Source organism: Anarhichas minor, unplaced genomic scaffold (assembly GCF_050575085.1).
Source record: "Anarhichas minor isolate MPS153535 unplaced genomic scaffold, ASM5057508v1 ptg000074l, whole genome shotgun sequence".
NCBI lineage: Eukaryota > Metazoa > Chordata > Actinopteri > Perciformes > Anarhichadidae > Anarhichas > Anarhichas minor.
Window position 1 is genome coordinate 8792726 of NW_027466520.1, and position 13619 is coordinate 8806344.

General features: G+C 44.1%; 1 protein-coding gene across 10 annotated transcripts in view; it reads right to left on the minus strand.

Annotated features, from left to right (window-relative positions):
- Window positions 1-1135: 1135 nt before the first annotated feature.
- The window catches only part of rttn (rotatin), a 29639-nt gene continuing 17155 nt past the window's right edge, over window positions 1136-13619 (minus strand). For 4 of the 10 annotated variants that reach the window (XM_076080456.1, XM_076080455.1, XM_076080454.1 and 1 more), the window contains exons 29-49: window positions 12609-12737; window positions 12332-12442; window positions 11671-11829; window positions 11256-11333; window positions 10503-10701; window positions 10310-10407; window positions 10102-10189; window positions 9768-9969; window positions 9358-9448; window positions 8930-9080; window positions 8517-8654; window positions 7507-7709; window positions 7233-7338; window positions 6872-6969; window positions 6592-6669; window positions 6057-6183; window positions 3587-3780; window positions 2847-3126; window positions 1761-1864; window positions 1425-1494; window positions 1136-1306 (exon numbers count right to left, since the gene is read on the minus strand). In XM_076080456.1, coding sequence (XP_075936571.1) covers window positions 1224-1306; window positions 1425-1494; window positions 1761-1864; window positions 2847-3126; window positions 3587-3780; window positions 6057-6183; window positions 6592-6669; window positions 6872-6969; window positions 7233-7338; window positions 7507-7709; window positions 8517-8654; window positions 8930-9080; window positions 9358-9448; window positions 9768-9969; window positions 10102-10189; window positions 10310-10407; window positions 10503-10701; window positions 11256-11333; window positions 11671-11829; window positions 12332-12442; window positions 12609-12737 — 2787 coding nt within the window. In that variant the 3' untranslated portion in view covers window positions 1136-1223. The other 6 variants (XR_012949414.1, XR_012949413.1, XR_012949416.1 and 3 more) reach the window with 6 other exon arrangements.

The window sequence follows — 13619 nt, forward strand, 5'->3', positions numbered from 1 at the left end:
TGGCTCATTCCACACAGAGGGGCACTTTACCACTGGGGCTGGGAATGAGAGGAAAGCTTGTGGCACAATGTGGCCCGGTGGGATCCACACCGATGTTGCCCTCAGCTACCTACATGCAAGAATTTCTATCCTTCAATTAGGACTTTTGAGAACTTTTTTGACATTTCGTAAAAAACATAAAAGTATGATTAAAGGGTGTGCATCTTTTAATGAAATTATAAACTAAATGTATGTTTAGTTTGTGAGGTTTCAAAGATTCCTAAGAATGACAATGTCAGTCTGTTCACCACTTTAGTCCAGACTCAAATATCTCTCATGGATTGCCTTTCAATTTAGTCCAGACATTCATGGATCCCAGAGGATGAATCCTACTGATTTTATGAGCCCCAACTTTTCCTCTAGCGCCACGACGAGGTTGACATTTTTGGTTGAGAATGAAATAGTTCGACAGCTATTGGATGGATTAAAATAATTTTCCAATGGTATTCAAAATGTCTTAAAGATAAATTAATTTGGTGAGCCCCTGACTTTCTCTACAGCCACCATGAGGTTTACATTATTTATTGAAATATCTCCACCAGATTGCCATGACATTTGGCAAAGACTTTCCTGGTCCCCAGATAATGATTGGCATGAACTTTCATGCAGCGCCTTTCGTCAGGTCAACATTTCAGTTTATCCATTATGGCCTGCAAAAATGATGACATTCACATCCGCCTCAGCTGTACTTCGTGCTAGGTGCGAATTTGCAAATGCTAGCATGCTAACTCGCTAAGTTGAGATGGTGAGCACGACAAACGTTACACCCGCTGAACATCAATACGCTCGCATTTTCATTAAGCATGTTAGAATTCTGATATTAGCAATTAGCTTAATGCACCCTATGTGCTTAAATAAAGTCTCACAGAGCTACCGTCCTGTCGTATCGTTTCCTGTAAACACACCGTTTCCAGTGTATGTGGAAGCTTCTCTTGTGGTCAGATGTGAAGTGCAGCTTAACACCACCACAACCACAGCTGTGTCTAAAGCCACAACAGCTGTACTTCCTGTAAAAGGTACATTGTATATAAAAACACCACGTATGATGCTAGTTCTTACTTTGTCCCAGTGAAATCAGACCACACAAGACAGCAGCTAAAATCTGCCACATGGCACTTTAATATCAAAATGAATTCATATCTGATAATTACAAAACATATTACAACAAAACAATATAAGTTATATTAGTTATTGAGCAGCTGGGAAAGGTTTTCAAGGCACTTCAGCAGGTAGGTCCTCATAGGATCCTGCTTCTTCTTCTCTGCATCTGCGGTTCATAGGAAAGACAAAGCATGGTAAAACAATAGGAAATGCAAAACCTAATGTTCACATTCAGCACAAGGGCAGGTACCCCATGTGTCTTCATCAAAGTGAATAACGCATACCCTTCTTAGAGATGGTACGCGCCTCCTCAATTCTCAACCGAACAGAGGGACACTTCAAAGTAGTCTTAGCCTTTGAGGGAAAATTACAAAGACAGATTAGGAAGCAGATGAGCGGTCTTTTTTTTTTTTTTCAGTTTATAATCAGGAGATAAAAAGCGTTGGTCATTTCCTCTGTATGCGAGGGGACAATGGAGAATTCAAGCTGATTTATTCATAGGAGCAGACGGAATGAAGACACGCCGCGATGTAATTTGAAATGCATCGCCAATAAACTCCAATACCAGCAGCCAGTGAAATGCACTAAAATAAAACTGTGTGTTTGTGCATGTGTGTTACCCTCTGATTGTTGTGGAGCAACGCCCAAAGTGCAGATGCTCCCAGAGAGCGGGTTTCCATCTCTTTACTGTTGAGACAGCAGAGTAACACCTTTATGGCTTTGTCTGAAAGAAAGATTCGCAGATAATCAGAGGCATCCATCAACTGTCAGATAAACATCAATGTGCTGAAAATACAATTTGTTTGATTCAAAATGACAAGAACAGACAAGAACAGTACCGTTTAACGAGGCTCCTAGTTATCAAAACACATAATATATGGAGCATGGAGAAAACCGACCAAGATAACAAACATATTGATATTTTTAGGTGCAAATAACTGATAAACTACACTATTATTATCTGGGTAATTACCTCAGTTAGTCATGTGCATATTATTTAATGGCAATGTGGTCATATTACGCATTTCCTGCAAAATGATTGATTTTGATCATCCTACACAACGTACACAGGAAATGTGATCTTTCCACAGGAAACATAAATCCACCCACCTGGGCCTACAACGCTCACCTACAGCTTGCATTGCAGAGGGGACACACACACACACACACACACACACACACACACACACACACACACACACACACACACACACACACACACACACACACACACACACACACACACACACACACACACACACACACACACACACACACACACACACACACACACACACACACACACACACACTTTAGTCTCCTCTGTTCATCTAAAGGTCTTAGAATCACTAATCTTCTTACACCGTCTAGAATTCCTCCTACATATTTAAATGAATTTCTTTTACCAAAATGTTGAGCTACGTATTTTAATATCAAATGCTTTGATTCTCTTTTTGTCTGCCTTCAATCTGAGCGACGGCAAAAGCAGATTGAACAATTAACATTTTGTATGCGATCAGATTGCCAAACCAGAAATATGACCCCACACACACTCAGTGCACGTTAACTCCCCACTGTAGTCTGTTGTCTTCACAGAAGCAAGATTCTGTTCCACAGAACTTTGGCCCCATGAACATTGATATATAAAAAAACAAAACAAATCTCCTTTTTTCCCCCACTTTCATAGCCCTGCCTCCCGTCCATACCATTGGCAATGACATGTGGCTTGTTGGCAGAGCAGAAGCAGAGGTTGTGAAGGGTGAGAAGTGCGTGGCGCCGCTGTGGCGCCAGGTCTGCCAGCAGTTCCAGGGCTCCGGTCACTCTAAAGATACTCTGCTGGCCGTCCTCTGCGAATGAGAGACTGACCAGCAGCCTCAGCCACAGGCCCAGCAGGCCCCCCCCACCACCACCACCACCTATGGATGTGGCCTTAACACCACCCGCCTTGGGCATTGGCACTGACAGGAAGGCTTGCAGGAAATTATTCTGAGAATGACAAAAAAAAAAAAGCAGGCAGGGAATTATCATCATGTGGACAGATCATTAAGAGCTGCTCCCTGGTTTAGAAAAATCTTTCACCAGCCAGCGTAGTGTGAGAGCGAGATTTTGGAGAAGCTAAGTGCGAGAAGCTAAGTGCACATGTTTATTAATAGCAAGCACCGTGCATCTTCTAAACTTTTGTAACGCGGCATATCACACTTATCTTGTGAATTAGTTTTTCACAGCCAGTTGATGAACTGGCTCATGTGAGCAGATACATTCTAAAAGAAGTTATGCCTCATTTAGGGGAAATAACTGATATTCTTCATGTCTCACATAGCCGACAAAACTAATCATCACTAAAGTCTAAGCTTCTGCCACTTAGCAATCAGACACTCGTCTTGTTCCGCTACATTTCTGTACAGTATATCTGGTCCACACAGTGTTGTGTGCACCGCGCTTGTACCTTTTGCAGGAGGCATCTGCAGTCGCGGGACATGGCGAGGTTAGCCAGGAGACAGAAGGATAGTTTCTGGACAGGGCTGTTATCTGGGGCGACCCCCGAGGCCAGCTTCATGACAGAGTGCATCACAGAGCTGCTAGGGGGGCCTTTAGATCCTGGTGCAGCACTGGGGCCAGCGCCACAAACACAACTGCATGCTGGGAGGAACAAAAGAACTTTGATTAATCCCATTTTTTTGTTTTTGATCAAAGTTCAAGGTAACAAAGATAACTAATTTAACAAGCTTCATCTCTCACACACAAACAGACGCAACTATTCTATCCTGAGGGCAATGGCCACGCCCAGTGCAGTGGATTGTGAGTGCAGAAAATTTGTATTTGTAAGTTTGTATTGGGCTGTTACTCCCTGAAAAGTGTGCAAAAACAAAATTACATTAATCCGAAACGTGTATAATAACCAAGAAACAGTGGCTTCAGTCTACAGTTCAGAAGTGTCACGGGTCAAAGCGGTACACGTTCCTAAAGTTCCTCTGCTCACTCTGCATTGTACTGTAGTTAGCTTTTGCTATGGTCGCCATTTTTATCACCAAGAAAGAGTCAGACACAAAGTTTAACACTCAGCAAAATGCTCTCTTCTTCTTCTTGTTGGAGCTAGTTGCTTCTTACTGTTTATCTTAAAGCTAGCTAGCTGTCCAGCCAGCCGGCAGCAGCAGCAGCACCGGCACCCACCAAAAAAATAAAGACCGACCCATCGGGCTGCACGGCTGTCTGCTCACGATACCAAAACACCCTCTGCATGACTGCATGCGCAGCTTGTTTTGCCGTCTAGCCAAATGACAAAAAAAATGATGAAGAGTGGACTTCTTGCACAAAGACAGAATTAACTTCACCTTAGTGGGCGCAATGAAGACGCAAGCTGCTGAGAGAGACCAGATAACAGACACTGAATAGAGTTTGGAAGCAATGGAGTCTCACATGAAGCATCAGCTTCGCCTCGGAAACTTTCATCTTCATTTATCATGAACGCACTTCTGACTGGTGATGAAAACACATTCCTCCGACTCTGGCAGGGAGGGAAATGACTTAGCCTCGGGGGCCGTGGCTACAATTTATTTTCAACTTGGCCATTCAGAAATGCTAACGAATAGGTAACATACAGCTGACATGACTAATTGCTGGAGCTGTAGAATACACACAAAATACAGAAAAATAACAAGCTTCAGATAAGCTTGACAAGACATAGTCTGAACCTGATTGATGTTGCTCATTGGAGAACATGACAGCTTGTTGGTTATGTTAATCCTGCAACGGTAAGATACAGCAACAGGCGTCTGCTGATGTTCGCCCGAGGTTATTTCAATACCTGTCAAGAAAGCTCGTCTATCACAGAATTGACGAGGGAGGTCTGCTTTATAATGGATCTACCTCGCTGCCTCACTGATGCGAGTCTAAGGCGTTCCCACTGCTGCTAGAAATCTCCATTTGTTTTATGATCATTCCATTTTTTTTCGTCTGTGGGAGCAAATTCTAGACTGCTCCGAAAATATCTGTAAAAAAAAAAAAAAAAATATGGGATGAAAACAACCATGCGAGTTGAACTAGCAGTGCAAACAAAGCCGTGGATGAAGGAGGCAGACTGGAGATGAAACATTCCGTAGAAATGTAGCCGTCTCAGGAGAAGAAATGGTAGCCTGAGGGTGGATGGTGTAATACTAAGCCGGGCTGCATGCAGCCTCAACACAACCTGCTGTTCAGTTAACCTTTAGGGAAATACTGTGCCCGACTTCACTGATTTCCGGTGCCTCACAGCTGGAGCTTATGAGGGGGGTCTAAAAGCGAGAGTGTGTAGATCAGAGCACATGCGCCCACCGAGGAACTGCTGCCAATCAAACAGCGATACAGAAACGTGCATAAGCGCTGCGCATGAAACTTCCTTTCCTTCACTGATGAAACCGATTTCCATTGCGCGACTACATCACACGCAGAACAGATCAAAGGGACCACGAGCCGTTTATCAAAGTCAAATTTCCCTCCTGTTTCCTCCCCACGAAGCTCGACTTTTCTCTACTCAAAAAAAGCTTCTTCTTTCTTCTGCTGTTCTGATTTCCACATATACAAGCTCTTACATTTGTATGATGGAATACCAACATCTCAGGCAACACAGAGAGGCTCTGTTGCTTCCCCTCATCATCTCCCACTGGTCCGAAACCCCGTTGCCGTACATGCAGTGAGGCGGCCATGCAGCCTGAACCCTGGATCCGGACACTGTGCCCATTGTGACTGGCGGGCAAGCAGGCGCTGGTCTTATACAGTGAGAAACAATGTTGTTCAGTGGTCATTGGAGAGCACAATGGGGCTCTTAGTGCAAAGTGTGTGTGACTCAGTCAGATTGCTAACTGCAGACAGAGGCGATGGGCAGGCACGGGCCAGGCACAGTGCCTGCACGAACACATGAGACAGACAGACAGACAGACCTGTGGTGCAGTTGGCCGTATAGACGCACAGAAGCTCCAGCACTGCCTCCATGGTGGGGTCATCCAATAGTAGCCAAGGCCAAAGAGCATAGAGTGCCAGTGTTAGGCGAGCATCTGTGGCCACCACCTACACGCACACACACGCATATATTTACAGGCATGTACATGATTACAGACGCACACAGCACAAACACAGATGGCAGTAATCACCATAAAGTGGTTTGCTATTTTCCTAAATGTACAGGAGAAACACACGGGGAGGAGAATAATGGCGGGGTAAATAATGCAGCAGAGCCTCCCTGGCTGTTTAATCGAAGGTAACCACCAGTGAAAGGCCACTTAGAAAAAGAAAATCGGCTAATATGCTCCGTGAGTAATGCCATTACAGGGTTTAAGAAGCTAAACTTGCTGCGATGTTAGCAGGGCCGTGCACATTTAGGTGAATCTCATTTACAGGCACAGCATTGGTGCTCTGAGGTCCCATTAAAAACCAATTAGCAGTGGAGAATATAAAAGGCAGATACAAGAGGCTCACTTTGCATTCGTCGTTGCGGTAGAGAGCATTCTGCAGGATCTCCACAGTCAGCTTGACTTCCTTTAAGTAGCCTTCTTCCTGATGATATAGAAAGACAAAACAAAGAGCAATATGTTGTAGAATACATTGAAAACAGCACTAACTGCTGGGAACTGACATAGATGATCATAATATTTGTCCAAAAAACTCATGCAAGTTGAATTCAGATTGTTATTCTGTGCAATGGGGAAAAACACAGGCAGCACAGAGACTGGAAAATTCCGGCCAGTTCACTGCTCACCTTTTTGCGGTGGGAAGCCTTGCCGGGTCGGACGGACTCCAGGAGGAGCTGGGAGTGAGTTTGCTTCATTTGCTCGACACAGCTGTCAATTAGACCAGCTAGGGAAAATAAATAAAGTTATGGTCAGGGTTCAGAGTAGGACATCGTAGTGTTAAATTCACATTAAATAAAGACTAATAAGTAATAGAACTCTCAATGATGCTGTCAGTTGAACACTTGATAGAAAGATGAACTAATGGTTGTTTTACAAGACAGATGCAGTGTTTTGGAAACTTTTCCAGTGTATGAGGAACCAGCAGACAACAAGCTAGTAACACACTATTTTAATTTTCAGAGTGAGTAACAGGTTTTGAGGAATTACCTTTGGCTGCGTGGTTTTGAGCTGTGGGACTGCAGGCCAACAGTGCCATCAGAGCTCTGGCTGTCAGCTTCTTCAAAGGGTCCTGAAGTGTCCTCTTATCAAAACTCTGGCACCAACAGTCAAAGAGGGACACAGTGTTCATTCATTTTTCATTCAAGATTTTTAGAACACTTGAAACTTTGCCATGGGCACACACACACATTGTTGTGTGTTAAAAGTAATCAGGTTTAGACAAGACTCCCCCCCCGAGCCCCCCACCACCACCTCCACGTACCTGCAGTAACAGTTCACACAGCTGGCTGGCTGAGGGACCGTTCACAATGTCAGACAAAGCCGGAGCAAGTTTAGAGTTCGACGTCGTGACCTCTGCTCCCAGACTCCTCGTCTCCACTGAGAAAACTGCACTCAGAAAGTGCAGAGCCACTGTGTGGAGAAGAGGCTCAGCGGACTTCTCATTCACACACAGCGATAATGTTCCTGCAGACACACGGGGAAAATAAAAAGAGTGAGTTGGTCTTTTTATGACACTGCAATATATATATATATATATATATATATATCTACTGAATCACAGCGAGACAAAATGGCAAATCCATTCTCGAAATCCCCCGACAGATATTTGTCCATGACTGAGGCAGTATGTACTGGTGGGGAACACACTGATCATTCCAATGTGTATGCAGACACCCGGCTGCCATAAACAAGAACACACAGACATAAATACAAGCACAAAGGCTCAGCATTCATCTTTTACTGGACTCATCACATTTCCCTGCTGCGCCATTAATCACAGAGGAAGATGAGAAGGAGGAGTAGAGGTAGTATCAGGACAGGATGCAATTATCTTATCCCAGCATCTGCTCAGGGAAGTTAATACACACAGTAATGAATTTTTGTTTTGTTTTTTTTAAACCAGAATTAAAGCTGCACAATACCTAAAATGCTAATCCTGGTTATTTAGTGATTTACTGCAATCAGCATAATTACCCTAATGATGACTATCACTCTTTGTGGTTGGAGGAGAAAAATAATTTTACAGACAGATTTCATGTCATTTATCAAGATCTTGATTCTTAAACCGTAATGGGCTGTTCAAATGAAGTGAAACACCGAAATGATGCCAAAAAGGCAATAATCTGTTCTTATAAATAGTGATAAATGACCTATAATAGATTATTAGAAACTAATTCTGCAGCCTAAACCAGAATAATTAATTTTGTCTCTTTCACTCACTCTCTTTAACACAAGCAAACACAAATACACACACATACAGAATCTGTGTACCTGCAAATGTCCGCCAGCGTCTCCCCAGCGCAGCAGAGACAGATGGGTACGCTGCCGAGCTGTCCCTCCTCACCAGAGTAGCCAGGAGCATAAACACGTCTGCCCAGCACACACAAACCACGTGCCGGGTACCTGCATCTAAAAAAAAATTATTAAAAAAAAGGGAAAGAGTGAGTCACACATTTTATGACACAAGACAGCCACAAAGCCACACACACATCACGCTGCAGAACATCCTGCAGGGAGAGTTGAAGCAATGTATGAAGAGGAGTTGCATTTGAAGCAGCGTTGATAGTTCTTCGGCTCAATAATGGCGACGTACACAACCGTATATATATGGAAATGTTTTGAAAAGCTACTATTGTTGAGCTAAAACGGATGACTTCCATTTGAATTCAACACATGGCGCTGACCTAATCCTTTGGTATCCAACACGAGTACTGCCACCAGAGTGGTCAACAGCTGTTTCAGGAAGTCCATCTGGCCAATCAGCTCCTTGCTCACCATAACACATGACCGCAGCAGTTTGGAGAAGCTGGACAGGAACTGAAGTAGGGTGGCAAACTGGAAACACACGCATGCAAACAGATTGCACACATTTATTGAGCAGCTAAGGTTAGAGTAAATATGAACATGGACGTATAAGTAAGAATAAGTTATTCTATGTTAATAGCTTATTTTCCGAGCCGCAATATAAATCTGAGTATTCCACCCACACCGAAATCAAGAGGTGCTCTCAGACAACCTGGCGCTGCACTGAAGCGCTGGGCTGTTCCAACCCACGCGTTTTTTGTGGTAAGTTGAAAAACTCTTCAGAACTGTCTATCACAGTGTTCCTCACCTGGATCTTGATGTCTTCTCTCTCCCCTGATAGGATATTGGGTGTCTTCAGCTCAGTCAGACATTTCTCAATGGGCCCAATATCCACCAGACTGAAGAGGAAAGGAAAGATTTTAGAAAATGTGTGTGTTTGTAAGAAACCAGCTGGAGGGGATTAGAGCCACTTTATCTTTAATAATTATAATAAATGACAAAATATGTTACCAGAGCTCAGTGTTGATTTGTTTGACTTTTATTTACACCATTCTGTCGCCACAAAACGTTTGACATTTTTACCGACAACTAAAACAGTTACTACTCCATTAATCAACTCTTCCTTTAATCAAATAAACAGAAAACGTCTCAGCAGCTTTATTCACACGATCAACACGTTGGAGAGGGAGAGAGTGTGTGTTCATGTCGGCCTCTTACCTGGCCAGCGCTCGGAGGAGCCGGTTGTGTCGGATGGCAGCGAGGGTGAAGTCTGGCAGGACGGCCAGCAGGTTACCCAGCAGGCCACAGTGGGCCGTCACGAGGTCGGGAGTTACCATGACAACGGGTTCCGGGGCCGAGGTCTCGCCCTGTCGGGAGTCTTGGGAGGTCACCGAGTCGCTGGCATCCGTGTCGCTCTGGCCTGTGAGACACATCGATGGACAGCTAATAGAGACGCGTCTGTATGCAACCACGTAGTCAAAAACATGAAATTGAGATAAAATACAGAGCAATGTTCTACTGTACACGGACACACTCCCCTCTGCACTCGTACCTTGAGTCATCAGTCTGCTGGCAGGGGTATCTTCCGCGATGCTCAACGTGGAGGGACCCTCAGGGGTGTGTGGCCCCGAACCTCTTATCTGTAATCGACAACGTGAAGATAGTTGTCCAGAAGATCCGCTCAACTTCTCAATGCAGCCGTTTATTTTCAACATTTAAATGTGTGTGTGCATGTCTGAGGGTACAAGGGCCTTGCTGACCACGGTGCTGGATGTGGAGAGGGAGCTGGAGGGTCTGCTGGAGTCGGTAGTTGGCTCAAGGGCGTCACATCTCCAAAACCAGAGAGAATTCTCAGAATCTAGACGAGCACACACACATAGTGACACATCTATTCAGACTGGGAAAGCAACTGATAAATAATGGAACGCAAAAAATAAATAAAATGAAACCTACTCAGAGAATTGCTCTCCTGAGGATGAGGTCCGGCGGTAGCGCCAGCACGAGGTTGCAGGTGGAACGTGTACCTGCCGAGGTAACATTTGGAGGCAGAGAGAGCCACATGTTGGAAGAACTGACAGTGGTACAGCAGAGCCTGGAGCGCTGGAAGACCCACCAGAGACACACCAGACACCTCATCATGGACACATGGGTGCTGGAAGAGGAGGAGATCCAGAGATGAGTCCACATCCACCGACATTGTAATGATAAGAACAGGGCGAATATAATAAAATCCAGCTGGGCTTAACTTTGACTGAACCTTCACTAGATCTATATTTTCAACCTTAAGTATTTTGACCTGGAATCTACTTTTCAAACTTAAGTATTGCAGTGATACAAGATTGCCATTTGTCTAAGTCAACTTTTAAAAAGAAAATACTCCAATACTCTAAAAGATTTTGAAAACAACAAGTCTCGCTATTAAATAAATAATATTTAGTGATGACCTCCCAAATTAAGACGCTCTTGGTGTTTTCACAGAGATTTAATCTTAGTTATTTTGGATTTGAGCACTGCGCCCCAGTAGAGCTTCAATTTTTAGAAACACCTCTGGTCTGTACCCTGCAGGGCTCAACAAGAGGGGACTGGGAGGGAGGAACAGAGGGGGGAGGGGGGGGAATATAAACAGAAAGAAAACTGAAAGAAGGAGAGGGAGAAAACATTTCATGGTCTATAAAAGCTTTTTAACTGGTTGGCAGAGCTGCTGACCTGCCAGTGGGAGTCCTTGGCCTCCTCAGCGTTGGCAGGCATGGGCATCACCATCAAGTTCTGCAGGATAAATGCAGCCTGGACACACAAGAAGAAAAAAAAGAGACATGCACACACTGGGCCAAGTAAGACTGCATCAGCAACAGTGCCATCTGCCTGTATTTGGCTGGTAATACATAAAAGTCCAGCCACATTTTCTGACCACAGAGGAAATAAAAGTGAAACTGGCTTTCCTCTTAATCATTTTGACAGGTGTGTGGAAATCCTGGGACACAACAACAACAGTAAGTGATGAGTTTTACCAATTTACAATACATGGGGTTAGCGTTTGTCAATCATCTCTGAAAATACAAAATAAGACTCCTCAAAGGAAAAACAATGACAGCAGAGCATGGTTGTAGTTCTAATATCGTACCTCTCTGCGAACCATGCTGCTCTCCTGCTGGTCCAGGAGGATGTTCAGCAACGTGCCCCACAGACCTCCGCTGATGTTCTGACAGCTAGCACACAGAGCCTGGCACCCGCTGGGCACCGAGGACAGAGCTGCACCCAAACCCAAACTGGCAAACCTCACCTGACATGAGAGGGGAGACACAAACTTGAGTGGACGTGTGAGGAAAAACAGTGAAATAAGAACATATATGCATATATATAACATATATGACGTAGGTGAATATATACATCCGAAGACCAAAAACAATATTGTGAATGTGCATTTGGCCATTCATAACATCAAACTCGTATTTAAAACTGATGATGGCAACGACAGAATCTACCTTGTCGAGGGAGCGTCTTCGACCGACTTGTACGAGAACTTATTTTGGGAGACAGACAAGAGACTTTGGTACGACTAGCTGTCATTTGCTTCTTTTTGTCTGCGAGCTCTTGCGCAACTCTTATGGGTTTCATTTTGTCCCAAAAGTCAAGCATCTGGAAACTTCTTTTTATGACAGAAGGAGTTTATGAAGTTCAGCTGAAGAATGAATAGTGAACAGCTACACAGTGAAGACTGGAGTGTCATATGAATATAGTTTATATTATTATGACTTTAAAAGGAAGCTAGAGCTTGTCCGTACCTCTTGATCGCGGTCGACCCATAGCGGGATGAGCCAGGCCAAACCGAGCTGAGACGCACTGGCCTCCTCAGCAGCGGCCTCATTCCCCAAAGACCACTGGGATATGAAGTCCTGATGCAGACAAAGCAGAGCAATAAACGTTGTTGCGGTTACATTCCAACATGTTTTCAATACTGTGTGGACTGGTGTTGGTGCAGACTTTCAGTACATGCATCTTACACGGATTTATTTCAGACCAGCAGCCTCACAGCAGTGCAAACACATTGTTGACACTTGCCTTGTCCTTGCTCTCGACCATCATCTCATGGGACAGGTGCAGCAAGCAGATGACGGCATTCTTGGTCACACCTTTCCCCATGAAAGACATGGAGTTGCCACCCCACTCTACATAAAATGATGAGATCACCTGTGTGAAGGGAACAGATCATGTTGGGAATATTGAATTAAATAGCAATGCAGGGCAATCACCTGCTTTTTTTTTTGTTTGCCATTAATTTTCATTTTGCAAAGACATATCTGACAGAACCGCCCGTTATTTGGATTTGGTACACGAAGTGGTGTTTTGACATGTTGCTCACACGTTTCTGGCAAAAGCCGTACCGGTTTCTGAGCTACTGTATGCTTGTCATGCAACTCACTGCATCCAAAGGAAAAATAAATACAACTGAGACTAATTATTTTTGCTTTGATGTGCCATCAGGATGTGGGACTGCACCGAAGAGCAAATGAAGAGAGAGGAGCCCAAGGCCTAGTGAGCTTTAGGGCCCTACAGTGCCAGGAGTATCGGATTGAGAGGTGGGTCAGAGGCTTGAGAAGACGGGGGTGCAAGTGTTACGTATCCGATTGTTATCACTGAGATGAAAGCAGCCACCAGAGATCAGGACTAAAAAAAAAAAAAAAAAAAAAAAGAGGAAAATAACCTTCAATATTCATGCAATCTTAATTCATGAGAGCTGCCCATTAGAACAAACCAAATGAAGAAGCATAGGTATTGCGTTATTCCACCGGGGTCTTCATTCCAAATTAAAAATAAAAGTTTAGACACCTCTGTGCTGAGGACTGCTGCGCAAGCTGGTCTACACCGTGTTGCGCTATTGTTTTATGGACCGTTGAACAATCAAACAGATGGAATAGGCAAGGTTGATTGATCTCACCAGCATCTTTCACAGTGCGGCATATCGAATCAATGAGATCTTTACCTATTGCAATGCATGTCCCGTAACCACATTTTTGCTTAACTATAATTAATTCCTCAGAAAGCACCGGGCTTTTTCCTTTTATTCATTTC